The 27,033-nt window shown below is 46.4% G+C and overlaps 1 protein-coding gene across 1 annotated transcript in view; it reads left to right on the top strand.

Moving 5' to 3' along the window:
• Positions 1-27,033, top strand: part of dennd4b (DENN/MADD domain containing 4B) — a gene marked incomplete at its 5' end in the record, with an annotated part of 93,422 nt that overhangs the window by 16,449 nt on the left and 49,940 nt on the right. The window contains 10 exons of the mRNA XM_084336825.1: positions 585-651; positions 5,781-5,839; positions 8,536-8,680; positions 9,214-9,389; positions 10,196-10,296; positions 12,829-13,047; positions 15,516-15,661; positions 19,808-19,941; positions 20,413-20,527; positions 24,271-24,477. Coding sequence (XP_084192951.1) covers positions 585-651; positions 5,781-5,839; positions 8,536-8,680; positions 9,214-9,389; positions 10,196-10,296; positions 12,829-13,047; positions 15,516-15,661; positions 19,808-19,941; positions 20,413-20,527; positions 24,271-24,477 — 1,369 coding nt within the window. The remainder of the gene's footprint in view (positions 1-584; positions 652-5,780; positions 5,840-8,535; positions 8,681-9,213; positions 9,390-10,195; positions 10,297-12,828; positions 13,048-15,515; positions 15,662-19,807; positions 19,942-20,412; positions 20,528-24,270; positions 24,478-27,033) is intronic.

The raw sequence follows: 27,033 nt of genomic DNA, 5'->3' as shown, positions 1-27,033 counted from the left end.
CTGTAGTCTAATACATCACTCCTGGGTTTACTGTGGTACTGAGCCCTTTAGTGTAGTCTAATACATCACTCCTGGGTTTACTGTGGTACTGAGCCCTTTACTGTAGTCTAATACATCACTCCTGGGTTTACTGTGGTACTGTGTGGAACCCTTTGCTGTAGTCTAATACATCACTCCTGGGTTTATTGGTCAGTTGATATACTGTGTGTCTCTCTGGTTACCTGGTCAGTTGATAGACTGTGTGTCTCTCTGGTTACCTGGTCAGTTGATAGACTGTGTGTCTCTCTGGTTACCTGGTCAGTTGATATACTGTGTGTCTCTCTGGTTACCTGGTCAGTTGATATACTGTGTGTCTCTCTGGTTACCTGGTCAGTTGATATACTGTGTGTCTCTCTGGTTACCTGGTCAGTTGATATACTGTGTGTCTCTCTGGTTACCTGGTCAGTTGATATACTGTGTGTCTCTCTGGTTACCTGGTCAGTTGATATACTGTGTGTCTCTCTGGTTACCTGGTCAGTTGATATACTGTGTGTCTCTCTGGTTACCTGGTCAGTTGATATACTGTGTGCCTCTTCTCTCCGCAGACACATCTCCAGCTTCTTGCACAACGTGCCGTTCCCTTCGCCACAGCGGCCGCGCATCCTAGTGCAGGTTTGAACCTTGTGTTTGTCTGCTGCTCGTCAACGAGGGAGCGTTTGGATTCATCTGCCACCAAACAGAGTCATGTGCATTACAGAGAGTCATGTGCATTACAGGGAGTTATGTGCATTACAGAGAGTCATGTGCATTACAGGGAGTCATGTGCATTACAGAGAGTCATGTGCATTACAGGGAGTTATGTGCATTACAGAGAGTCATGTGCATTACAGAGAGTCATGTGCATTACAGGGAGTTATGTGCATTACAGGGAGTTATGTGCATTACAGGGAGTCATGTGCATTACAGGGAGTTATGTGCATTACAGAGAGTCATGTGCATTACAGGGAGTTATGTCGTGCATTACAGGGAGTCATGTGCATTACAGGGAGTCATGTGCATTACAGGGAGTCATGTGCATTACAGAGAGTCATGTGCATTACAGAGAGTCATGTGCATTACAGAGAGTCATGTGCATTACAGGGAGTCATGTGCATTACAGAGAGTCATGTGCATTACAGGGAGTCATGTGCATTACAGAGAGTCATGTGCATTACAGAGAGTCATGTCGTGCATTACAGGGAGTCATGTGCATTACAGAGAGTCATGTCATGCATTACAGAGAGTCATGTGCATTACAGAGAGTCATGTGCATTACAGGGAGTCATGTGCATTACAGAGAGTCATGTCGTGCATTACAGAGAGTCATGTGCATTACAGGGAGTTATGTGCATTACAGGGAGTTATGTGCATTACAGAGAGTCATGTGCATTACAGGGAGTTATGTGCATTACAGGGAGTTATGTGCATTACAGAGAGTCATGTGCATTACAGAGAGTCATGTCGTGCATTACAGGGAGTCATGTGCATTACAGAGAGTCATGTCGTGCATTACAGGGAGTCATGTGCATTACAGAGAGTCATGTCGTGCATTACAGGGAGTCATGTGCATTACAGAGTCATGTCGTGCATTACAGGGAGTCATGTGCATTACAGAGAGTCATGTCGTGCATTACAGGGAGTCATGTGCATTACAGGGAGTCATGTGCATTACAGGGAGTCATGTGCATTACAGGGAGTCATGTGCATTACAGAGAGTCATGTCGTGCATTACAGGGAGTCGTGTGCATTACAGAGAGTCATGTCGTGCATTACAGGGAGTCATGTGCATTACAGAGAGTCATGTCGTGCATTACAGGGAGTCATGTGCATTACAGAGTCATGTCGTGCATTACAGGGAGTCATGTGCATTACAGAGAGTCATGTCGTGCATTACAGGGAGTCATGTGCATTACAGGGAGTCATGTGCATTACAGGGAGTCATGTGCATTACAGGGAGTCATGTGCATTACAGAGAGTCATGTCGTGCATTACAGGGAGTCGTGTGCATTACAGGGAGTCATGTGCATTACAGGGAGTCATGTGCATTACAGGGAGTCATGTGCATTACAGAGAGTCGTGTGCATTACAGGGAGTCGTGTGCATTACAGAGAGTCATGTGCATTACAGAGAGTCATGTGCATTACAGAGAGTCATGTGCATTATAGGGAGTCATGTGCATTACAGAGAATCATGTGCATTATAGGGAGTCATGTGCACAGAGTGTCATGTGCACAGAGTCATGTGCACAGAGATTAATTTGCATTACAGGGTGAAAAAAAAAATTGTCAACATTACCATTAGCTATCTGTGGTTAAAGGAACACACCAACTATTTGGGAAATGCTCTTATCCGCTTCCATTAATTTGTGCTAAGCTAGGCTAGCTTGCAGCTGGATAGATTTCTACTGAACGCACAGAGAGGAAATTGGTCATCAAAAGAAAGTGGTTATTTCTAAACCGACCATGTTACACCTGCCTTCAACAATCCTACAGTCAGAAATCCATCATAGAACAAGCAGACTTTACAATTTCCCAGTGAAAGTAGCCTAAACAGTCCAGCCCTGCAGCTAACAGTGGAAGTGTGGTTCTCAACTGGTCTAGCCTCGGGACCCAACATTTTCCTTAGTCATTAAGTCGCAACCCAATTTTTTTTTAACCACTCTGATTTATTTAAAAAATAATTGCAGTAATACACAATCTTTCATGCACTGTTAAAAACATGAAATAAACACAAACAAGTGCAACAAAAGTGCAACTAGGGCTAAAAACCCAATGAAATAAAATAATAATAAATAATATGCTGCTTCTCTCAGACTTCTTAGCTTAACCCATTCATTGCCGGAGCTTATATCCATCCTTGTAGCCTCTCTGCCAGCTCTATTTGTCTATGGAGATGTTCACCTTCTTTGCAGGGCTATAACTTTTTAAATTGTATTGCTAAATTGACATTACTATGGCCCATTCAACATCAATTATCTATCGTTCAGGATGTAGGAACGTTTTACTTTTTCATTCACACATTCATACAATAATACGGTCTAGAGTATAAATATGTTTTTATCGTTTTCTGCAGTATTGCATAGAACATGAGATATAGCCATAAATGCATATATTAGATCATCAAATGCAGTTTGATACCGATCAACGCCAGATTAAAAATGTCAACTGTACACGGTCCTAGACGTGTTGACTGTGATCATCTGCGGTTGACCGGAGGGGGGGGGGGGGGGGGGGGTCGTTTATAATTCAATGACCGACGTTAAATGATTTATGTAGTATGGGTGATATATAGATCAGAGCAGTTTGTATCGAAAATGGTAAAGAAAAACGCTGAAACTCACCCCAGTCTCCTCTTACCGTTGGGTGATGAGCGTGGAGCAAAAAGATCGCTATTATGGGATGTTGATCTAGGTGATCCAGTTCCGGTTTGTATAATACTAATACACGTCCAATCATGTTGTTTATTGAGTTATGGCAACGGATCGATATGCACGGTGTCTGGATAGAGTCCCGCGAGCGATAACGAGTGGCCGGACAGAATAGGGGACGGACTAAGCACTTCCGGCCACTTCCGGTTTAGGCAACTCGCCGATCGGCCACCAGGTGGCAGTATTGAAGCGTTACAGAGTTGAGCGGAGTCCTACAACACCAGCAAAGACTCTGTGGGTGAAATGTGAATACCATGACGAAAATATGAAATATTGATCTCAAAGACGCCGTAACCCGTCATTGGCAGATTACACATGGCGAGGAAAGACGTGTAAACACGTCATCGGTGGAGAAAGGGTTAACATAACAGACCTAAATTTGGGGGAACTAATGGGATAACTGGGGTTGCAACAAAAGTGCAACTAGGACTAAAAACACAATGAAATAAAATAATAATAATAAATAATAAGCTTCTTAGCAGACTTCTTAGCTTAACATAACATACCTAAGTTTGGGGGAACTAATGGGATAACTGGGGATGCAACAAAAGTGCAACTAGGGCTAAAAACACAATGAAATAAAATAATAATAAATAATATATGCTTCTTAGCAGACTTCTTAGAAAAAAAATTGGGTCGCGACTTAATGACTAAGGAAAATGTTGGGTCCCGAGGCTAGACCAGTTGAGAACCACTGGTCTAAACAGTCCAGCCCCGCAACTAACAGTGAAAGTGGTCTAAACAGTCCATAATGCCCTGCAGCTAACATAATACCGGTATTAACTTTACATTTCGTAAAAACGATCAATAGACAAAACCCCTGTGGTTCAGTTAAGTTGTGTTAGTTAGCTAGCCTAGCAAGTGACAAAATAGTCAACATATTGTTATCTTGATTCACCACATCTGGGTGTTTTGGGCTTTACTGAAAGTCACTCTGGGAAATGTAGTTCTTCACTAACTGAAGTAGAGGTGGACTCAGCAGGATCTGAGAGAGTAACGGCACAAAAAATGGTACATCACAATATTTCTTCTTGGAATCGATGATTTCTAACAGTGTAAAAGAGTGGATTTCTTTCCTTTTTAACTCAATTTATTTTATACTAAATACATTTGTGCAAGACTGCTTACAGTTAAAGCGTATGTGCATAATAGATTGGCACTGTTTTTCAGTGAAGTGCCCCTTTAATGACCCAAAAGTAGTGATACAATGCAACGCCTGCAAGCTAATTCCTCCACCTTGATTATGTGGTCGTGTTCCTCCATATGTTGTCAATGTCATCGTCTGTGTGTTGCCAGGGTAACCAAACTCTTTAGTTCAAGTGGACTGAGACAGTACTCTCTACTGAAATACCTCACTTCCTCCCTCACAGGAAATAGATGCTGGTTGTGTCGCAGACTGAAGTGGGTAACATCACCCAATCAAAACCATCCCTTACAGATCCTGTCCAATCAGCTCACTAATAATTTTGCTCAATCTTTGCATTAGGTCGAAGGTAGAGATGATTTGAGGTGGTGGTTACTAGTAAATCTGTAGCTTTTTCTGAATCAGCAGAAAACAGTTATGCATGGTGGTACATGAAATCAAAGCATGGGTGTGTGTGTGTCCTCAATCTGTCCACATAGTTAGCGTGTGTTTTTGTGTGTACTTGCATTACTATAATTGTGAGGACCAGGCTTATTTTTTATTTTAAAAGAATGTTGTCGACAAAATATCTACTGGTACCACGAGGCATAATGTTAAATAATTAATGTGGTTAGAAAAAATATTACAGGTGCCAGAGGCCCACAGGGTTACACCCAAATGGGGTTTATGTTCTAGCATTGCATGGTTACACCCAAATGGGGTTTATATTCTAGCGTTGCAGGGTTACACCCAAATGGGGTTTATATTCTAGCATTGCAGGGTTACACCCAAATGGGGTTTATATTCTAGCATTGCAGGGTTACACCCAAATGGGGTTTATATTCTAGCATTGCAGGGTTACACCCAAATTAGGTTTATGTTCTAGCGTTGCAGGGTTACACAACTTACACCCAAATGAGGTTTATGTTCTAGCGTTGCTAGAATGTCTGAACCAGACTAAAAAAAAAAATACAAAATAATTTGGGTGTGAGAGCTCACAAAGTCAGGGCCCTCTTCTCTCTGATGTCTAGCTTTAGGAGAGAGTGGAGTGAGCTGGGGCACAGGAAGAAGACCTGTGCATTCTTAAAATGGGTGACATTCCCTTTTTAAACGTTAATGTAGATTGTGCAAGGTCCTCACAAGTACAGTAATATGCACACGTGTGTGTGTGTGTGTGTTTGCGTAACACTTTCTTTCTCTTTTCTCTTCCAGCTCTCCTCGTATGACAACCTGCTGCTCTGCCAGCCGGTCTCCTCTCCACTACCACTGAGGTTAGCGGTGATCAATATGACTGAACCAGGGCGCGGCTGGGTAGTGTAGAGGTCTAAGCACCCAGACCAACAGCGCTAGGTCTACGTAGTAGTGCAACGACCAGGAAGGGAATAACTAAATTGGACACACACACAAAATATATATGACTGAATCAATAATAATTCCTGGTGTAAATATCAGCTCCATATTCTTTCATGACAACTATAGAATAAATGCGCAGTGTGTAAACGTGAAGCCCTACAGGAAACATTCATGCGATTTACTTTATTGTCCGCAGTGCTCATATTTTACTTGAGCGCTTTTGTTAAGTTAATTGAATGCCTTTTTGTCAGTAACAGGACTGAGGATGACATGCTTTTAATGTATGGATTAGTCTTATCGATTATCTATAAATGTAGTATAATATTAACACAGTTACACCGTCGGAAACACTGTCGACACAGACACAGGTGAGCTACATGTAGTTAACTCCTTCCCAACACCATCTGTACTTTCAAAGACCCATGAAGCTGCGTGAATAATTGATAAAGACTATTAGTATTAGTAATATATTGTGTTAACTGTAGTATATAAAACATTAACCCTTTCACCACACCATAGAAGGTTAACCCTTTCACTACCACACTATAGAAGGTTAATGAGCGTTACGACCTCCCTCCTCTTTACTGTACCTTTCACGTTGAGCTGTATGAGGTTTCTACTCGGTTTAATTTCATCATCTAATCTATATTCCAGAGAGTCGCCCAACACAAACCTTAATACACATGTCCCCTTTAGGAGAACAAGGTACCGTGAGCCTGTACTTTAGGAGAACAAGGTACTGTGAGCCTGTACTTTAGGAGAACAAGGTACTGTGAGCCTGTACTTTAGGAGAACAAGGTACTGTGAGTCTGTACTTTAGGAGAACAAGGTACTGTGAACCTGTACTTTAGGAGAACAAGGTACTGTGAGCATGTACTTTAGGAGAACAAGGTGCTGTGAACCTGTACTTTAGGAGAACAAGGTACTGTGAACCTGTACTTTAGGAGAACAAGGTACTGTGAACCTGTACTTTAGGAGAACAAGGTACTGTGAGCATGTACTTTAGGAGAACAAGGTACTGTGAGCATGTACTTTAGGAGAACAAGGTACTGTGAGCATGTACTTTAGGAGAACAAGGTACTGTGAGCATGTACTTTAGGAGAACAAGGTACTGTGAGCATGTACTTTAGGAGAACAAGGTACTGTGAGCCTGTACTTTAGGAGAACAAGGTACTGTGAACCTGTACTTTAGGAGAACAAGGTACTGTGAGCCTGTACTTTAGGAGAACAAGGTGCCGTGAGCCTGTACTTTAGGAGAACAAGGTGCCGTGAGCATGTACTTTAGGAGAACAAGGTACTGTGAGCCTGTACTTTAGGAGAACAAGGTACTGTGAACATGTACTTTAGGAGAACAAGGTACTGTGAGCCTGTACTTTAGGAGAACAAGGTACTGTGAACATGTACTTTAGGAGAACAAGGTACTGTGAACATGTACTTTAGGAGAACAAGGTACTGTGAGCCTGTACTTTAGGAGAACAAGGTACTGTGAACCTGTACTTTAGGAGAACAAGGTACTGTGAGCCTGTACTTTAGGAGAACAAGGTACTGTGAACCTGTACTTTAGGAGAACAAGGTGCTGTGAACCTGTACTTTAGGAGAACAAGGTACTGTGAGCATGTACTTTAGGAGAACAAGGTACTGTGAGCCTGTACTTTAGGAGAACAAGGTACTGTGAACCTGTACTTTAGGAGAACAAGGTACTGTGAGCCTGTACTTTAGGAGAACAAGGTACTGTGAGCCTGTACTTTAGGAGAACAAGGTGCCGTGAGCCTGTACTTTAGGAGAACAAGGTACTGTGAGCCTGTACTTTAGGAGAACAAGGTGCTGTGAGCCTGTACTTTAGGAGAACAAGGTGCCGTGAGCCTGTACTTTAGGAGAACAAGGTACCGTGAGCCTGTACTTTAGGAGAACAAGGTGCGGAGAACAAGGTACTGTGAACCTGTACTTTAGGAGAACAAGGTACTGTGAGCCTGTACTTTAGGAGAACAAGGTACCGTGAGCCTGTACTTTAGGAGAACAAGGTACTGTGAACCAGTACTTTAGGAGAACAAGGTACCGTGAGCCTGTACTTTAGGAGAACAAGGTACTGTGAGCCTGTACTTTAGGAGAACAAGGTGCCGTGAGCCTGTACTTTAGGAGAACAAGGTACCGTGAGCCTGTACTTTAGGAGAACAAGGTACCGTGAGCCTGTACTTTAGGAGAACAAGGTACCGTGAGCCTGTACTTTAGGAGAACAAGGTACCGTGAGCCTGTACTTTAGGAGAACAAGGTGCCGTGAGCCTGTACTTTAGGAGAACAAGGTACCGTGAGCCTGTACTTTAGGAGAACAAGGTGCCGTGAGCCTGTACTTTAGGAGAACAAGGTACCGTGAGCCTGTACTTTAGGAGAACAAGGTGCCGTGAGCCTGTACTTTAGGAGAACAAGGTGCCGTGAGCCTGTACTTTAGGAGAACAAGGTACTGTGAGCCTGTACTTTAGGAGAACAAGGTACTGTGAGCCTGTACTTTAGGAGAACAAGGTGCCGTGAGCCTGTACTTTAGGAGAACAAGGTACCGTGAGCCTGTACTTTAGGAGAACAAGGTGCCGTGTGGTCACTGCAGTGTGTTTGTCTCCAGCGGGGCCAGTTTCCTGAAGCTGCTGCAGAACCTGGGTCCTGAGAACGCCTGCACTCTGCTGCTGGCCGCGCTGACGGAACACAAGCTGCTGCTGCACTCCCTCCGCCCCGACGTGCTGACCTCCGTCAGCGAGGCCCTGGTCTCTGTGAGGACCACACACACACACACACACTGACATACACACACACACACACACACACACACACACACACACTGACATACACACACACACACACACACACACACACTGACATACACACACACACACACACACACACACTGACACTCAGAAATAATGCTGTGCTTGACCAGGTGTTTCCTTAAGTTACTTGTGTTACCCTGCCCAGCTTTGCATTTTGCGCAAAAAAGATTGCAGCGAGCGTTGTCTGCATCTAGCGTTGTAAAGTGTAACAACACTTGCGACCATTTTCGGCGTGCCATTGCCCCGACTGCTTTGTTGTAGTTTTGTTGCTTTGAATCAAGTAAAATCCTAGGTAAGCGTGTATTGTGCACGTGAACGTTGACGTGAATGTGTGGCACACTTCATAGGTTTCAAACGAAACGTGGACATCATCGGACTTAATTTTATTTTAATTAAAATAATATTTTTTTGCATTACACACACGCACACACACACTCTGTTCTTCAGCGTCATCACTCTCCACCCCTCTCCCCCAGATGACGTTCCCCCTGCGGTGGCCCTGCCCCTACATCCCGCTGTGCCCGCTGCGCTTGGCGGACGTCCTGAACGCCCCCATGCCCTTCATCGTGGGCGTCCACTCCAGCTACTTTGACCTGTACGACCCCCCAGCCGACGTGGTGTGCGTTGACCTGGATACTAACACCATCTTCCAGTGAGTACCCCCCCCCCCCCTATTGGTGGAGACGGACTGTAGACAGGATGTCAGTACCCCCCCCCCCCCCCCCTAGTGGTGGAGACAGACTGTAGACAGGACGTGAGTACCCCCCCCCCCCCCCCCTAGTAGTGGAGACAGACTGTAGACAGGACGTGAGTACCCCCCCCCCCCCCCCCCTAGTAGTGGAGACAGACTGTAGACAGGACGTGAGTACCCCCCCCCCCCCCCTAGTAGTGGAGACGGACTGTAGACAGGACGTGAGTACCCCCCCCCCCCCCCCCCCCCCTAGTGGTGGAGACAGACTGTAGACAGGATGTGAGTACCCCCCCCCCCCCCCTAGTAGTGGAGAGACAGACTGTAGACAGGACATGAGTACCCCCCCCCCCCCCCCCTAGTGGTGGAGACAGACTGTAGACAGGATGTGAGTACCCCCCCCCCCTAGTGGTGGAGACAGACTGTAGACAGGACATGAGTACCCCCCCCCCCCCCCCCCCTAGTGGTGGAGACAGACTGTAGACAGGATGTGAGTACCCCCCCCCCCTAGTGGTGGAGACAGACTGTAGACAGGACATGAGTACCCCCCCCCCTAGTGGTGGAGACAGACTGTAGACAGGATGTGAGTACCCCCCCCCCTAGTGGTGGAGACAGACTGTAGACAGGACATGAGTACCCCCCCCCCCCCCCCCTAGTGGTGGAGACAGACTGTAGACAGGATGTGAGTACCCCCCCCCCCCCCCTAGTAGTGGAGACAGACTGTAGACAGGACGTGAGTACCTAACTCCTCCTCTCCTCTGGTGTCTCAGGTCGGAGGACAAGAAGCCTCTGTCATGGCGCTCGCTGCCCAGGAAACACGGCAAGACCCTCTTCAACTCCCTGACCAACCTCCACAAGACGCTGGAGAAGAGTGAGTGTTGGCCTCACAGCTCCTTTGAAATGCCATAACCCCTCTGGTGAAATATAAAGTATGTTAGATTAGATTGGATTCAAATGTATTGTCATCATGCAGCACAAGTACAGTACAACGGAAATACGCTTGGCATCCAACCAGACTGCAAATGTAACAGTAAAGTGCAACAACAATATACAATGTACAGGTGATTAAACTGGGTACAAAATATATAAATTAGTACTACTGAAGTGTAGTATAATATGTACAGTGATACAGGTGTAAATGCAGTATGGTAGTAAGTCATACTGTCCAGCAGTGTAACTAGTAAGAGTAGGATATGTATAGATATAGTATCTACAGATATGTAAAAGGACTATGTGCAGGTAAATACAGACAGGTGTGGATAATATATATACTGTATATCATGTACATATTACAGCCTCAGTAGACCTGACTGTAAGCCCAGCTCTGACCATAACCCAGAAGATCTCGCTTCATAAGCCCAAGAGGTATCTCTTTTGGAAAAGCCCTAACCCCTAATAACAGTATTTATCCACCTTTGGAGCCTGAGGTACATCCCATAATGAGTGACCTAGCAATCCACCAATCAAGACACTGCTTCCAGTGCCAGTAATACTTTCATTTCATTTCAAGCCTTTATTTAAACTTGAAAAGCAACTGAGGTTTCCCTCGTTTACAGTCACGTCGAGTGTACTGTACATACAGAAATAAGCACAAAAAGGCATATAGAATCACATATAAAATCATAACAATAAGACAACAAGACTGTTGGAGATCAAGGTTTTAAACTCTGCAACAGAGGGGAGAATCTCAAGCTTTAACACATTGAGTGCCAGCCACGAGATTTCTCGTGATTTCATGCCATGCGTTGAGTGCCAACGACGATAAATCTCATTATTTATTTATGCTTTTATTAGCGATATCCATTCATTTTTCATCATTCCAGCCTCACGTTATCATTGGGACTGTCTATGAGCTTGAACAGGGAAAATACCGCCCCCTATCGTTTCCCGGATGGTAATGCACCCATTGGATTGGACTCAATGGAAATGCAAAAAAAATAAAAACGGAATCCACATTTTACTTCTCAGGCATGTAACCCGAGACGATTGCATTCATTGTGGACCCTCAGAGCAGTGTGGAATATGTGTTTCGAGGTTGGATCGTTGGATCAATAAACGCGATCGATATTTGGAATGGCGATCAGGAATTGGAATAATCTTTTTGCAGAACATCTGATGTGAGGTAAGGAATCTATTTTACCAGTCTTGGGGTAATCAGATGTTTTTTTCACATATTTCGCAACGTGTCCCATGTGCGTGTATGACATTAGCGCTGACCAGGTCATAGATAATCGAATTTTCAGCCCGCTTCTCTAGCGTGCATAAGTACACATATACTATTGATAATCTAGCGTTTATTTGAAAACGATTCATAAATCAGCCGGAAAATGACAACGTGTTGTGTGTATTGCAGTAAAGAGCTATTATCACAGAATCTTTTTTTTTCTAGTCATTTCTAAAAACGTTCGTTTTTCAAAACGGTATAAAACGGAAATGTACTGATGAAAAAAACAATCCGTTTCGTACTGCAAGCAAGTCATTGATAAGCGACGGGCGTATTAGACACATAGCCATAATATAGAATATAGAAATAGCTCCGCGAAAATCATGAAATATCGGAAAATCAGTCCAAAAAGGCTGGCATTCAAGCGATAAATAGTGCAGCCCCTGCTGGCACTCAATGTGTTAAGGACTGTTCCATGAGCTAGAGGGGCATCATAGCACAATGCTGATTTTACCCTGTTCTGAGCAAACTGGAGACACCACACTGACAGGCAAGGAAAATCACAGTCCTTGATGATTAAGAAAAGTAAGGATCGAATACTAAACTGAGCGTCTGGGGGGCAGCATTATCTTTATTTGTTGCGGTCATTTGACGCGCAGAGTAGCAGAGTTCATCTTGAAAGTTTGTCAGACTGAGAAACACACCCAGTTGTGTCCCTTTTGGGTTTGGGCTCAAATGTAAAGTAGAATCAGTACTAATCTAAATACCTCTCTTCTCTCTCACTCCTCCTCCTCCCTCTCTCCCCCACTCCCCTCTCTTCTCTCTCTCCCCCACGCCCCTCTCTTCTCTCTCACTCCTCCTCCTCTCTCTCTCTCCCCTCTCTTCTCTCTCACTCCTCTCTCTCTCCCCCACTCCCCTCTCTTCTCTCTCACTCCTCCTCTCTCTCCCCCACTCCCCTCTTTTCTCTCACTCCTCCTCCCCTCTCTTCTCTCAAACTCCTCCTCCCTCTCTCCCCTCTTCTCTCTCTCACTCCTCCCCCCTCTCTTCTCTCTCTCTCTCTCTCTCACTCCACTCCCCTCTCTCTCCCCCACTCCTCCCTCTCCCCCTCTTTCCCCCTCTCTCCCCTCTCCTCTCTCCCCTCTCTTCTCTCCTCCTCCACTCCCCTTCTCTCTCCCCTCTCCTCTCTCCCCTCTCTCTTCTCTCCTCCCCCTCTCCCCTTCTCTCCCCCCCCCCCCTCAGTCTGCACCCCGGCGGGGCAGGAGGAAGCCACGCTGGAGTTCCTGCTGACGGACTACGACCTGATCTACGGGCGGCAGAAGCAGCTGGAGCTGGAGATCCAGGAGGCCTTCCTGCGCTTCATGAGCCTCCTGCTGCGCGGCTACCGCTCCTACCTGCTGCCCATCACTCAGGCCCCGTCCGACCGCACCACCGACTGCAGCTCGCTCTTCCACCTGCAGGGTGCGTACTGGCTTGGCTTGGCTTGGCTTGGCTTGGCTTGGGTTGGGTTGGGTTGGGTTGGGTTGGGTTGTGTCTGCAGGGTGCGTACTAGGGATGGGCATTTTAAAGAAAAATCCAGATCGATTGATCGCATGCTATACTCGATTGATTGTGTATTACTCGAAAAGTATTTTTTTTAACAAAAAAAATATATATTAGATTTTTATTTAAATTTTTTTACTTATTTTTGTTCATTCACATATATATGTTTAAGGAAACCAACAAACAGTTATAATCGTACACATACATGTGAAAAGGTATGTAAAAAAAATATTCTTTCTTTTTGAATTTTGAATTTCGATATTTTTGTTGTTGTTGATTTTTCTCATAGCTACGAGTAATCGACGATTACTCACGCCCATCCCTAGTGCGTACTAGCTTGGGTTGTGTCTGCAGGGTGCATACTGGCTTGGGTTGGGTCTGCAGGGTGCATACTGGCTTGGGTTGGGTTGTGTCTGCAGGGTGCATACTAGCTTGGGTTGTGTCTGCAGGGTGCGTACTGGCTTGGGTTGGGTCTGCAGGGTGCATACTGGCTTGGGTTGGGTCTGCAGGGTGCATACTGGCTTGGGTTGGGTCTGCAGGGTGCATACTGGCTTGGGTTGGGTTGTGTCTGCAGGGTGCATACTAGCTTGGGTTGGGTCTGCAAGGTGCATACTAGCTTGGGTTGGGTCTGCAGGGTGCATACTGGCTTGGGTTGGGTCTGCAGGGTGCCTACTAGCTTAGGTTGGGTTGTGTCTGCAGGGTGCGTACTAGCTTGGGTTGGGTCTGCAAGGTGCATACTAGCTTGGGTTGGGTCTGCAGGTTGCGTACTAGCTTGGGTTGGGTCTGCAGGGTGCGTACTGGCTTGGGTTGGGTCTGCAGGGTGCATACTGGCTTGGGTTGGGTCTGCAGGGTGCATACTGGCTTGGGTTGTGTCTGCAGGGTGCATACTGGCTTGGGTTGTGTCTGCAGGGTGCATACTAGCTTGGGTTGGGTCTGCAGGGTGCATACTAGCTTGGGTTGGGTCTGCAGGGTGCATACTGGCTTGGGTTGTGTCTGCAGGGTGCATACTGGCTTGGGTTGTGTCTGCAGGGTGCATACTAGCTTGGGTTGTGTCTGCAGGGTGCGTACTGGCTTGGGTTGGGTCTGCAGGGTGCATACTGGCTTGGGTTGGGTCTGCAGGGTGCATACTGGCTTGGGTTGTGTCTGCAGGGTGCGTACTGGCTTGGGTTGTGTCTGCAGGGTGCATACTAGCTTGGGTTGGGTCTGCAGGGTGCATACTGGCTTGGGTTGTGTCTGCAGGGTGCGTACTGGCTTGGGTTGGGTTGGGTCTGCAGGGTGCATACTAGCTTGGGTTGGGTCTGCAAGGTGCATACTGGCTTGGGTTGGGTCTGCAGGGTGCATACTGGCTTGGGTTGGGTCTGCAGGGTGCATACTGGCTTGGGTTGGGTTGGGTCTGCAGGGTGCATACTGGCTTGGGTTGTGTCTGCAGGGTGCGTACTGGCTTGGGTTGGGTTGGGTCTGCAGGGTGCATACTAGCTTGGGTTGTGTCTGCAGGGTGCATACTGGCTTGGGTTGTGTCTGCAGGGTGCATACTGGCTTGGGTTGTGTCTGCAGGGTGCATACTGGCTTGGGTTGTGTCTGCAGGGTGCATACTGGCTTGGGTTGTGTCTGCAGGGTGCATACTGGCTTGGGTTGTGTCTGCAGGGTGCATACTAGCTTGGGTTGTGTCTGCAGGGTGCATACTAGCTTGGGTTGGGTCTGCAGGGTGCATACTGGCTTGGGTTGTGTCTGCAGGGTGCATACTGGCTTGGGTTGGGTCTGCAGGGTGCATACTAGCTTGGGTTGGGTCTGCAGGGTGCGTACTAGCTTGGGTTGTGTCTGCAGGGTGCGTACTAGCTTGGGTTGGGTCTGCAGGGTGCGTACTAGCTTGGGTTGTGTCTGCAGGGTGCATACTGGCTTGGGTTGGGTCTGCAGGGTGCGTACTGGCTTGGGTTGTGTCTGCAGGGTGCATACTGGCTTGGGTTGGGTCTGCAGGGTGCGTACTAGCTTGGGTTGTGTCTGCAGGGTGCATACTGGCTTGGGTTGGGTCTGCAGGGTGCATACTGGCTTGGGTTGGGTCTGCAGGGTGCGTACTGGCTTGGGTTGTGTCTGCAGGGTGCATACTGGCTTGGGTTGGGTCTGCAGGGTGCATACTGGCTTGGGTTGGGTCTGCAGGTTGCGTACTAGCTTAGGTTGGGTTGGGTCTGCAGGGTGCATACTAGCTTGGGTTGTCATGTCACACAAGATTCACACAAAAACCTGTTGGGGCAGGACTTTGATGATACAGATTATTATGCAGCACTTGTCACCAGAATGCCTGGATGGCTTTTTGTGCTATTCTGCTGTTGACTGGCTTGGCTGTTCGTATTCAATGCTAGGCTTCATTTAGTTTTTTCCTCGTCCTACAGGCTTCCTGAAGTCTCGTGAGCGAACCCATCAGAAGTTCTTCCTACAGATGACCAGGACCCAGATGTTCACCCAGTTCATCGAAGAGTGCTCCTTTGTCAGCGACCGCCACGCCTGTCTGGAGTTCTTTGACGAGTGTGTTCAGAAGGTTAGTCAGCTGTTGAACTGTACTAGTAACTAGTAACCAGCAGTTACCAGGTGTGATCTAGTCCGATTCTCTCTCAACATAATCCTCATCGTAACGAAGGTTCTTCATTAGAAACTGCTCTGTGATATTTTGGTTGTTTAACCTCTTAACCTCTTAACAGGCACCCAGAAAAGTGGCAATTATTTTTACTTGAACCTGAGGACTGCATACTTTTTTTGCAAAGCTTCTCTTTATACTTTATGCTTATAGCACATGCATAAGCCTGGTCTCTTTTGAAATATAACATTCTCAAGTTACTAATGCAAAAAATGAAAATCACTTTTAGTGCTAATGAAATAGAGTAACATAGGTCTGAACTTGAGTTGAACTTGTGTACTCAAACTTGTGTACTTTTTTCTGTAGCAGTAGGAATAAGCTGGGAAACACCACAGATCCATAGCCTGAAGTCTTATGTAGTACAAGTCCAAATTTAAAAAAAATCCGTTCAGAAATGGCTCTTTGAGAGAGATCCTGGTAAACCGTAAAAAAAAAAGCTCTCCAGAATTCCATTTCCTCATCCATGGCCATTCATTCCAAGTCTGATTGAGAGAAGAGCTCATTCTTGACCACTTGACTGCGTCAAAGAAATCCTTGAGTAAACACTGTTTACATACGGAACACTTGAAGTTGGAATCTGGTTGTCCCGGTTTCTATTTCAATATCTGAGTGAATACAACAATGAAATTGTATTGCAGATGTTATTATTGTGGCTTATTGTTGAGAATAAGGAGTTTGATTACATGGCGCATTGGCGTACCACACGGCTCTATTGTGGAGCATTTTGTTTTTAATGGATACAAGCTACTAATGGAACTAAACAAGTGTATCATGTCTACCATCTCGTCCTTGTATTTTTGTATACATGTATCTTTGTATACATTTCGCTTCGTCAGTTTAAAATCTTGTAGCTCCTGTTTTAATTTATTTTCTGTTTTTATTAATTGAAGGTTTTCATTTGCAGAGTAGGTTTCATGACCCAGTTCTGTTTTCAACTAATATATTTTTCGTCTTTTTGAAATCGATGAAAGTGAATCGGTCACCTGCTCATTGAAACATACGGTTATCCTATAACCATAGTTATATGAGTATAGCGAGCGCTCGCTATACTCATATAACTATGGTTATAGGATAACCGTATGTTATATTTTGTATTAGCTTATGCTCTGCGCTCAAGTGGAACACAGGAGCTGAGCAGAGCGGAAGCTCGACAAATGTACTTGCTGAGGCACCCCACAACCATCAGAACCGGGGAGGACCCGAGCCCCCGGACCCCCCTAGTGGAGGACGGGAGGGAATCGGATCCGACCGTGCGAAGAGGGTTTAGCAACTCAACGCACAGGGTGAGCAGACCGTGGGACTTACCTTCCCACAGAAGAACCCACGACTACACAGGCGCGCAACCCACATGCCACTAGGGAACGAACGTGAAGGGAAAAAAACTGTTACAACCCCTAATATCACAGGGTCAAGGTCAAGAACCCAACCCCGTGGCAAGGCCGTAGCAGCGGAGCGCGAAGGAGGACCCAGCCCCAGGAAGGGACAGGACCCCCCCGGAAAAGGGGGCCTGGTGAGGCCAACGACGCCGCAGCATCTAGACCCCACCAGACGGTCACTAGTGACACCACCCCCCACATCGCCAGCGTATCGGACAGGGCCCATCCAAGAGCAGGCCCTTCCCCCCTACAGCACGCCGCCCTCAAGAGGCTAGACCCCCCAGGGGGACCAGGCAGCACGCCGGGGAGACAACCCCCGAAGAGGTCGATCCCTCAATCCAGGCAACGGGTCAAAAAAACTCGACCTGTGCCTGGAGCACTGCGGACTAGACGGGCGCCTAAGGGGTCTGCTGAAAACTGCACCCCGGCGGAAGGGGCGTACGGTATGCTGTGCACCATGTCGCAGCCTCCACAAAAAAAACCTGACCCTCTAGAGGGGCCGAGGCAGAGAAGGCTGACACGATTGGCAGACGTCATGAAAGGTGCGGGGGCACACTCGCAGGCAGACGGGGTCAAGCCCGGCCTAACCCGAGAGTCGACTCCACTACCAACATACCTGGAAACCAACCACCACCTAACAGGAGGCGGTTGTTCCTATAACCCCCCCAAGAAAAAACTCCACAACACAACTGCGGGTATACACCGGCTATTAGCAGTACGAGTGTCTCAGTTCTCAAGAAGGGGTTAACCCAGGCCAACAGGTCGACGAGAACGAGTCCGGACCTGGGCCCGGCGGACCGGGACGTATACAGGGATGCCAGAGGGGCACGAAACCCACCTCGACAGCCCCCTCCCAGCCCCGCCAAGCAGGAGAAGAGAGGGGTGAAAAAAATAATGGAGAAGGACCAGGCTCCTTTAGCACAGCGCAAGGTACAACACAAAACGGACCAAGCAATAGTGAAGGATAACACGCAGTGATATAACCACGAACACCTCCATAACATCAACCCCTGCAACGCCCGAGCCTACCCCGGCATTTTAACCCCCAAAAAAGCACAAGTCCTACAGGGTACCAGAACAGCAGATCTGCGCCCCGGCGGACAACAGGTTAACTGACCTGGTCCGGCGCGACCAGAACCAGTCCCGTGTCCTAATCACGCCACCATCCCCAGTCCTAAGAGGGGGGTAGGTACGCGTGTTGATCTAAAACATCACAGAGGGCGCCACCAAGACGGTCAGAACATAAAAGCACCGCGCCCGGTGGCCCACCCCAAAAGCGTGAGACCCCTCCGCCAATGCTCTGATCTATTCCGTTATCTCCCACCAGAGATGAACGAGAATTCATCGAGACTAACCCAGTACACAGGCGCTCGGAAGAGACAAACTCCATCCCAGTTGCCCCATGAAAACGCTGTTACAATGAATGAGCAACCAAGGCGCGCAAGCCCACGCGTGATTCCACACAGAAGCACCCAGGGCCAGCACTATGTACACGTCGAGACCCAAAACATATCAATGGTAATTCTAACAAGAACCCAGATAACGTTCCCTCCAAGCCGACTGGGAGAGCAACACCCGCGTGACTGGCACGTAGGCGGGGGTAAGGCCAGTGCGGGAGATTACAAGGCACGCAACTCCCCTTGCGCACCTCCCTCCACGTCGCCCGCGTCCCTCGTACGGGAGGCTGCCATGTTGGGCGCCACCATCCGATGCGGCAGATAGCTGGGCATCATGTCTCAGGGTCGGAGGTTCTAACCCAACACCGGAGAACAAGGGACCCCAAGGAGACGCAACACTCCCTGCCACACCCCGAGGGGGAGAATGATACGACTCCATTGGGGCATCAAACAAGAGCGCTCTCGCCCCCGCCATGTGATCCTCAGTTTCCATTGGAAACGGAGACAGGGCAAGAGCACCCTCGTTTGGCTCCAGCACCTCCCCAAAGCCAGGCCGTTCGCCCCTGCAGCTCGCCGCCCTTCGACGGGAGTGAGCAGAGACGAAGAGCCTGCGTCGCAAATCCCCAGCCACCAGAGGAGCTGTCGGCCTATCGGCCGACCGTCCACTGGCGGGGGAACCAGGGCCGGAACTAGGCTATCTCACGGGAGACGGCGGTTCAACGGCCCCTCAGAGAGGCAGACTCGCCACCGGGCGCCGCTCGGGCGTATCTGACTGCCACGACCGTGGAGTCAGAGCAGCCCCACGACGCACGGCGGACGCGGCAATGGAGAAACGCTGGTGAAGGGTGACATTGTGAGCGTTCGAACCCCCCGAAGGTGCAGACATTATGACTTAGCTTTTCTCGAAAATTGGTGAGAGAGAGAAAAAACAAGATACAATGTCCACGTAGCTCCTTTCCAACAACTATTTCGGCACTAAACTCAAGTGGTGTATACAGACACTTGTCGGTGGTGAAAATAGGGAAGGAGCTGTTAGTATGGCCACACCCCTGCTTATGTAGAGGAGCGGATGGGGGTGTGGCCAGGCGGATGGGTGTGTACATGTGGAGAAATGTATTCAGTATTTAGACTGCTATGGGATGTGTTCCACTTGAGCGCAGAGCGTAAGCTAATACGAAATATAACGTGTTCATAGTGATCTAAGAAAGCGATGCCTCGTGAAAACAAACTCGTTTCATCGGACGGTGATGACCTGCGTGACCTCTGCGTATGAACAGGTGGACGTGGAGAGGCCCGAGGAGGTGCGTCTCATAGACTTGGATGAAACCCACAGCAGCGAACACACCGTCTTCATCATGCCTCCTGAGGAGCCGCAGGAACCCGACGGCTCCGAGTGCCCTGCTCTTTATAGGTAACACACATGCACGCACACACACACACACACACACACACACACACACACACACACGCACACGCACACGCACACACACACTCACATTGTTTGACTTTCACTTTCATTCACTGTTTCACTTTCAATTTCAGAGGCAAACACAAACCATTGAAAAGGCATTAAAGGGGAATACCATTCAATTTGAGATAGCATAGGTTATATCATGGTGTAGGACAGTCCAATCAACTTGAGATTCCATGTTATACTATTTGAGAAGTATTCTCTTTGAGTATGGCTAAGATTGCATGCTCTAATAGGAGTGTGTCCCTGTTGTTTTTTGAGTATAATTAAGATTGCATGCTCTAATAGGAGTCTGTCCCTGTTGTTTCTTTGGTATACTTAAGATTGCATGCTCTAATAGGAGTGTGTCCCTGTTGATTTTGAATATAGTTAAGATTGCAGCATGGGAGTGTTTCTCTTGTTTTCCTCCAGTTATGAGACCTTCCCCAGGCTGAGGCCGGAGCTCTTTGACCAGCCACAGGACCAGCTCAAAGTGCCTGCCAAAGGCAGCGCCCCCAGCAGTCCTGCCCCTCGACGCACCAAGCAGGTAGATGCTCACAGTGCTCCTTTAAAATCTATACCCTGTTTCAAAATGGAGAGAGAGAGATTGACATAAAAATGCATACTTTCCCCACTTTTATTTACACACCACACCATCATCTTCCAAATGAAAATATAATCTCATAATTTCTGATAAGCGTAGAGCTGCCTTTCCACTGCAGCCTTTACCCCCAACACGTCCCTGTTCTGGGGGTAGTACTTTTCCCAAGTGCAGGAACTTTGGGGAGTGGTGCCTGTGGTGCTGAACATTCTGATTGGTCGACTACTCACAGCATTTAATTTAAACCGGCATTTTCAAAAATCGGTAGCACAAACCAGTTTTTTGTTAATTGAGCTATGCATTAAAACAATTATTTTAGTGATTTTAGTTACATCAATATTGTGCTGTCAGAACAACCCTACGTTTGTAGGTTAAGTATTTTAATGAGACATTTAATGTCCATATCATCTGCTTTCACACTATTATAAGCTGATAAATGTAGTGATTTATCACAGTAATCACAAAAGCAAGTCCCTTACAACAAGATTGTATTAGCTATGCAGGTGAAGTGTCCGCAGGTTAAGTATTTAATGATCACTGTTGCCTAATACTAGGCAACCCAGGCACAGCGAAGATCAACAATCTACTACAAGCCTCGTTTTAAAATACTAATCATCTGGACTCTGTGAGTCGCCACGCCAGTTCATTGAGCGATCTGTTGCAAGTTCCAGTTCAATGGCAGGGAACATTGGTCTGTTCATTTAACCGTGATCACTGGTGCTCTAGTACGACATCTAGTTGCTGAATGTTATTTATAGCACCTTTTAACCTAGACCAATTAAAGTAGTAGTCTGTACTGAGTTCATTGACACCTCCCATAAGTCTCTACGGCAAACGGTTCAGGAGATATTCAAGATTCATGAGTTTTATTTGTCACATACATACACAAGACACATGCAGGGAAATGTAGGTGGCCATGCCTTGATTGTGCAAAAATACAAATAATAAAATTGAATAATAAAATAGAATAGATAATAAAATAAAATAGAGTAGACATGATAGAAAAGTAATAAGAATAAAATACAATGCAGGGCGGCTAGGTGGTGTAGTGGTCTAAGGCACTCGCCACCAGTGTGGAGACGCTAGGATTCGCGTGTTCGAATCCAGCTCTCCACATTGTTTTTCAGTTTGGCTGGTCGTCCGCAGTAATACACATTGGCCGTATTACGGGGAGGGAAAAACTGAAGGGTGGGGATCGAACGTTGTGAACAAGCGACTCCTACAAGTCGGTTGGTGCGCCTGCGCAGTAGAATCAGGAAGTGTCGGGGGCAGCGTGAGCCTCCCACGCGTTACTCCTCGAACACTGAGAGATCGAGCTGCGCAGGTGAAAAGATGCGACTGCTGTTACCTCAAGTACCGGAGGGGACTTGTGCTATGTATGACTTAGTCCTCACTGCAGCCGGCTTGTGGGAGGCAAGAAACAGCGTTCGTGACAGGGGAGGGTTGAATTGGATGATACGAAATTGGGATGGGAGAAAATATAGAAAATGGGAGAAAAAGTGGATCAAAAAAAAAAAGAATAAAATACAATGCTAAGCTTAACACTTTCCCGGCCAACCACATATATACGTTATTGGGAGCCAGCCGTTGACGGCCAAAAACGTATATATACGTTTTTGACTCGTTTTCCCTTTTATTCGATTTTAATACCCTATTCACTGTCAGGGAGCTGTATTTTGCCTGTAAAAGGCATACTGGGACTCCGAAGTTGCAGTACCGGCCAGATCCTGCTAGTAGCGCTGTATCAAGAATGCAGTAACCCCTGTTCCAGACCGGGTGCCACACTGAAAACGCTCCGGGCGCTCTTTTCTACTAACCTGAATCTAGGGCTTCACCCGATCGCATTGAATAGTTTTCGGGACCCCCGATTCATTATGCTGTTGTGGGTTATGTCGTCGAGCAAATGGACATACGATCTACCAGGTGGCGATCAAATAATTGGAATATTCTTTTTGGAATCCCACCGGCCACAGGTAAGAACAATTCAACGTCAATTTCAGCTTGATCGTGCAAGGTTTTCATAGCCAGCCCCCTGATCAGCGTATGTTGTGGTAATAACGAATGCCGTTATTGGCAATCAATTAATCAGAAACGACCCCCCCCCCCCCCCCCCCCCCCTTCATGCATTCATGATAGGGATGCTCGATATTGGCTTTTTTACCGATACCGATATTGTCCAACTCTTAATTTCACATTACATATATCTTGTTGTGGAATTAACACAACATTATGCATTCTTTTGACAATAAATAAAATCAGAATTTGTTCTTACTTGCTTGCCTGGGTAAATAAAGGTTCTAGAAATGTAAAAAAAATAAAAGAAAAAATTGAAAACGGATACCGATATATTTTCCGATATCACATTTTAATGCCGATATCGGCCGATAATATCGGACATCCCTAATTCATGATGAAACATAATACCTATCATATGCATTTGATTTTTTTAGCGTGTGTAGGGACGAAATGCCAATGGATTTGGTATAATATACACGTTGCGGCTTATAAACAGCCTCCCAGGAATTAGCCCCGATCATTCCGAAATAACACTCATATTCACCACGGTATAAAACGGGAATGTATGGATGGAAAAATTATTTGTTTTTTGCATCTTGAACGGAAGGTTCTTACTGTCAAATGACCATGATATTGTATCCATAGCTATAATATAAAATATAGATTTAGCTCTACAAACAACGTGACGCACAGTGAAAGTGTGTAATGGAAAGCTGGCCCAGCTATAGCTAGATGGGGATATTGAATGGCCGTGAATGTGTTAATAAAGGCAATGAGTACTATATACTTGTCGTTGACTGATGGGGAAAATATTCCAGAATTCACATCCCTGGCCTGCTGCCCGCCTATGCGCCAGGTTTCATCCACCACGGCTTTGTAGTTGGCGAGATTAGTTCAGATAGACAGACACACACACACGTAACCAAACGCACCATCCGCCGGTTGGAGATGATAGTGCAAATCTGCATTGTGGTCCTCATAAAGAGGTATCTAATCAATAAGTAGGATCTGCATCTAAAGCCCTCTGGTTGTGGTCTCCTGTTTATTGTGACCCATTTCCCCCTATGAATAAGGGAGGAGGGCCATTCTCTGTCACACTGTGCCACTTTAATTTCACGACTATTAATATTTCAATAGTCATCCAATATTCAGAAGCCACAGACTCTGTGCGGGTTGATATTCGGTGGTTAGCAGCTTAGGAAGTTAACGGGGCTTAAGGCAGAAACATTTCCAATGAAAGCTCATAAAATGCCCCTGAAATTGGGACTCATTGTGTCATGATTCTCATGAAATTGGGAATTTCTCTCTTTTTAAACAAGGGATTTGATGAAAATATTAAATAAATATCAATACAATTTAAATAATACAAAAGAAATAATACTAATTCCCTAAAGAGGAAATGTCCCACATTATCTTTTTGTTAAAACAATACTTGTGTATTAAGAATTCACCAGCTCCAAGCACATGAGGTTTTCTTCCAGATCACTCTTAACAGAAATAAAGGGGTTGAACGGTGCCGAGAATGCTCACGGTGAACTCGGTCTTGGCTTTAATCTCATTGAGACTCAGAGTAGCTCCTGCCCTGTCACAGTGATTGAAGGTCGGTTCTTTGATTGGGTTGAACCTTTTAAACAGTTTTTCCAAAGCCCTCCGTCTCTCTCCGCCCCATTTAGGAGATTAAGCTGGCACAGAAGCGGGCACAGAAGTACTCTGCGGTGCCAGACATGTGGTCCAAATGCCTGCTGGGCCACTGCTACGGTCTGTGGTTCATCTACCTGCCCACCTTCGTCCGGGCCGAGAGCGCCAAGGTACGCGCCCTGCATACCGCCTACGAGGTGCTGAAGCACATGGAGACCCGCAAGGTGGTGCTGCCTGATGAGGTGAGAGGCGTCTGGCTGGTTCACTACACTACAGTGTGATGGGGATGAGAGACGTCTGGCTGGTTCACTACACTACAGTGTGATGGGGATGAGAGGTGTCTGGCTGGTTCACTACAGTGTGATGGGGATGAGAGGCGTCTGGCTGGTTCACTACACTACAGTGTGATGGGGATGAGAGGTGTCTGGCTGGTTCACTACACTACAGTGTGATGGGGATGAGAGGCGTCTGGCTGGTTCACTACACTACAGTGTGATGGGGATGAGAGGTGTCTGGCTGGTTCACTACACTACAGTGTGATGGGGATGAGAGGCGTCTGGCTGGTTCACTACACTACAGTGTGATGGGGATGAGAGGTGTCTGGCTGGTTCACTACACTACAGTGTGATGGGGATGAGAGGTGTCTGGCTGGTTCACTACAGTGTGATGGGGATGAGAGGCGTCTGGCTGGTTCACTACACTACAGTGTGATGGGGATGAGAGACGTCTGCCTGGTTCACTACAGTGTGATGGGGATGAGAGGCTTCTGGCTGGTTCACTACACTACAGTGTGATGGGGATGAGAGGCTTCTGGCTGGTTCACTATCACTACACTACAGTGTGATGGGGATGAGAGGCTTCTGGCTGGTTCACTACACTACAGTGTGATGGGGATGAGAGGCGTCTGGCTGGTTCACTACAGTGTGATGGGGATGAGAGGCGTCTGGCTGGTTCACTACACTACAGTGTGATGGGGATGCTTCCATACGCATACTGATGTAAGATATCATACTGATACTGATGTAAGATATACTGATACTGATGTACGATAACAGTGATACTGATGTAAGATAGCATAGTGATACTGATGTAAGTAGCATACTCATACTGATATAAGATAATGTAACATAAGACATTATAATGAAGTTGTCTGAAGGGGATGTGGAGATGGGTTTAAAAGTATGCTGAAACATATTTTGCAGTATTATGGTTATACATTAAAGGGATAGTTCAGATCTTTGGAACCCGAGGCCTAGGGCTGGATGGTATGGTCTAAAATTTATATCACGGTATAATTTGAAGAATAGGCGGTAACGGTATATATCACGGTATATTAACTTATCTTTAAATGTCTTAGGGCTGTCTTAAATACTTCGAAGCTTCGAAGCTTCGTTCGATGGCACGAGCTTATAACAACCATGTCTTTAAAGCCCTTTCGATCGACAGTTTGAAAAGGAACCATGTCCTTACACAAGTAAACAGTGTTTACAGTGTTACTGTAATGCTTTCATGCTTGCTTGAATTTTGGGCAGATAAAAACATACAGCAAGAACTGGACAATACCCACAAAAACTATATTTATGGGCAATTTGGCGAGTTCAGAGTAGACCTCAATCAAACAAGCATGTTGAGCCTCACGGCTCAGTGGATGATGAAAAATTCGAGATGAAGCCTTGTTACAAGCCCCTGACTCGCATTAGGCCTGGCAATTCGTTTTGCCATTGCTATATACATTGGTTTCTTGTTCGAATGCATTTATTTCTATAGACTGATGTATTTTTCTGCCACGAAAAATGGAGCCTCTAATAATTGCCCAAAACGTAAGCTGTAAAAGATAAGCTAAAATGCATACAAAGCCACTTATTCTGAGATGATAATTCATGTATCTGGATAACCAATGCACAGATTTTGTCGAGGCCGGTAGCGTTATTTTGGGGAAATTGATATCTATAGTCTGGTGTCGTTTTCATCCACGAAAAATGGAGGCTGTAATAATTATTATTGCTCGAGAGTCTCTATGAATAATAATAATTAGAGCCTTCATTTTTTGTGGATGAAAACTACACCAGACTATAGATACCAATTTTCCTGAAATAACGCTACCGGCCTCGACAAAATCAGTTCATTGGTTATCCAGATACAGATGAATTAGCATATTAGAATAACAAATAACGCATAAAAGACACACGCAACATCCAATTTGGTTTTTCTCCAGCGCGACCAGCACGTCTTTTGTTATTGGCATGTCTAATAATGCTCTTATTAGAAAATGTGCGTGCACGCGTACAACAGATCAGTCAACAATGTCGAGCTAAAAAGTGAAGAAGATGAGGCTTCAATATCTTTTCCGTGGTTTGATGCAGTGGGAAGCATAATCGGCCAAAACCAACCAGTGATCCCTCCGTTGTCCACAGTAATGTGGCCGGTTAGCCCATCCAAAGCGCCCGACGTTGTGACTAGTTGTGTTCAGCGGGACTATAGCGATCAATATCAATATTATCTTTTACGTTGTTCGTTATATGTCATATGTTTTGTCTAGAGAGAGAGAGGGAGGGAGGGGGCTGCTAGAGTGGCGCTAACGTTAACTTGCTGAGGCTACATCAACATTTAACATTACATACGATTTTAGCGCGACGTGGGCATTCAAGCCAAAGCATGTTAGACGATTGGATCCGTCGCAGAGTTTACATTACACATAGAAACTGCGCGACTCGGGGGATAAGTTGTCACACAGCCTTCAAACGCAGGGCGGAAGAGCTTGTTTGCTTCTAGAAGGTCCGCTCTGTTCCGTGTGTGTC

Source organism: Notolepis coatsorum (assembly GCF_963971535.1).
Source record: "Notolepis coatsorum genome assembly, chromosome: 19".
Lineage (NCBI taxonomy): Eukaryota > Metazoa > Chordata > Actinopteri > Aulopiformes > Paralepididae > Notolepis > Notolepis coatsorum.
The sequence above is the reverse complement of the archived record's forward strand: the minus strand, read 5'-3'. Positions and strand labels throughout refer to the sequence as shown.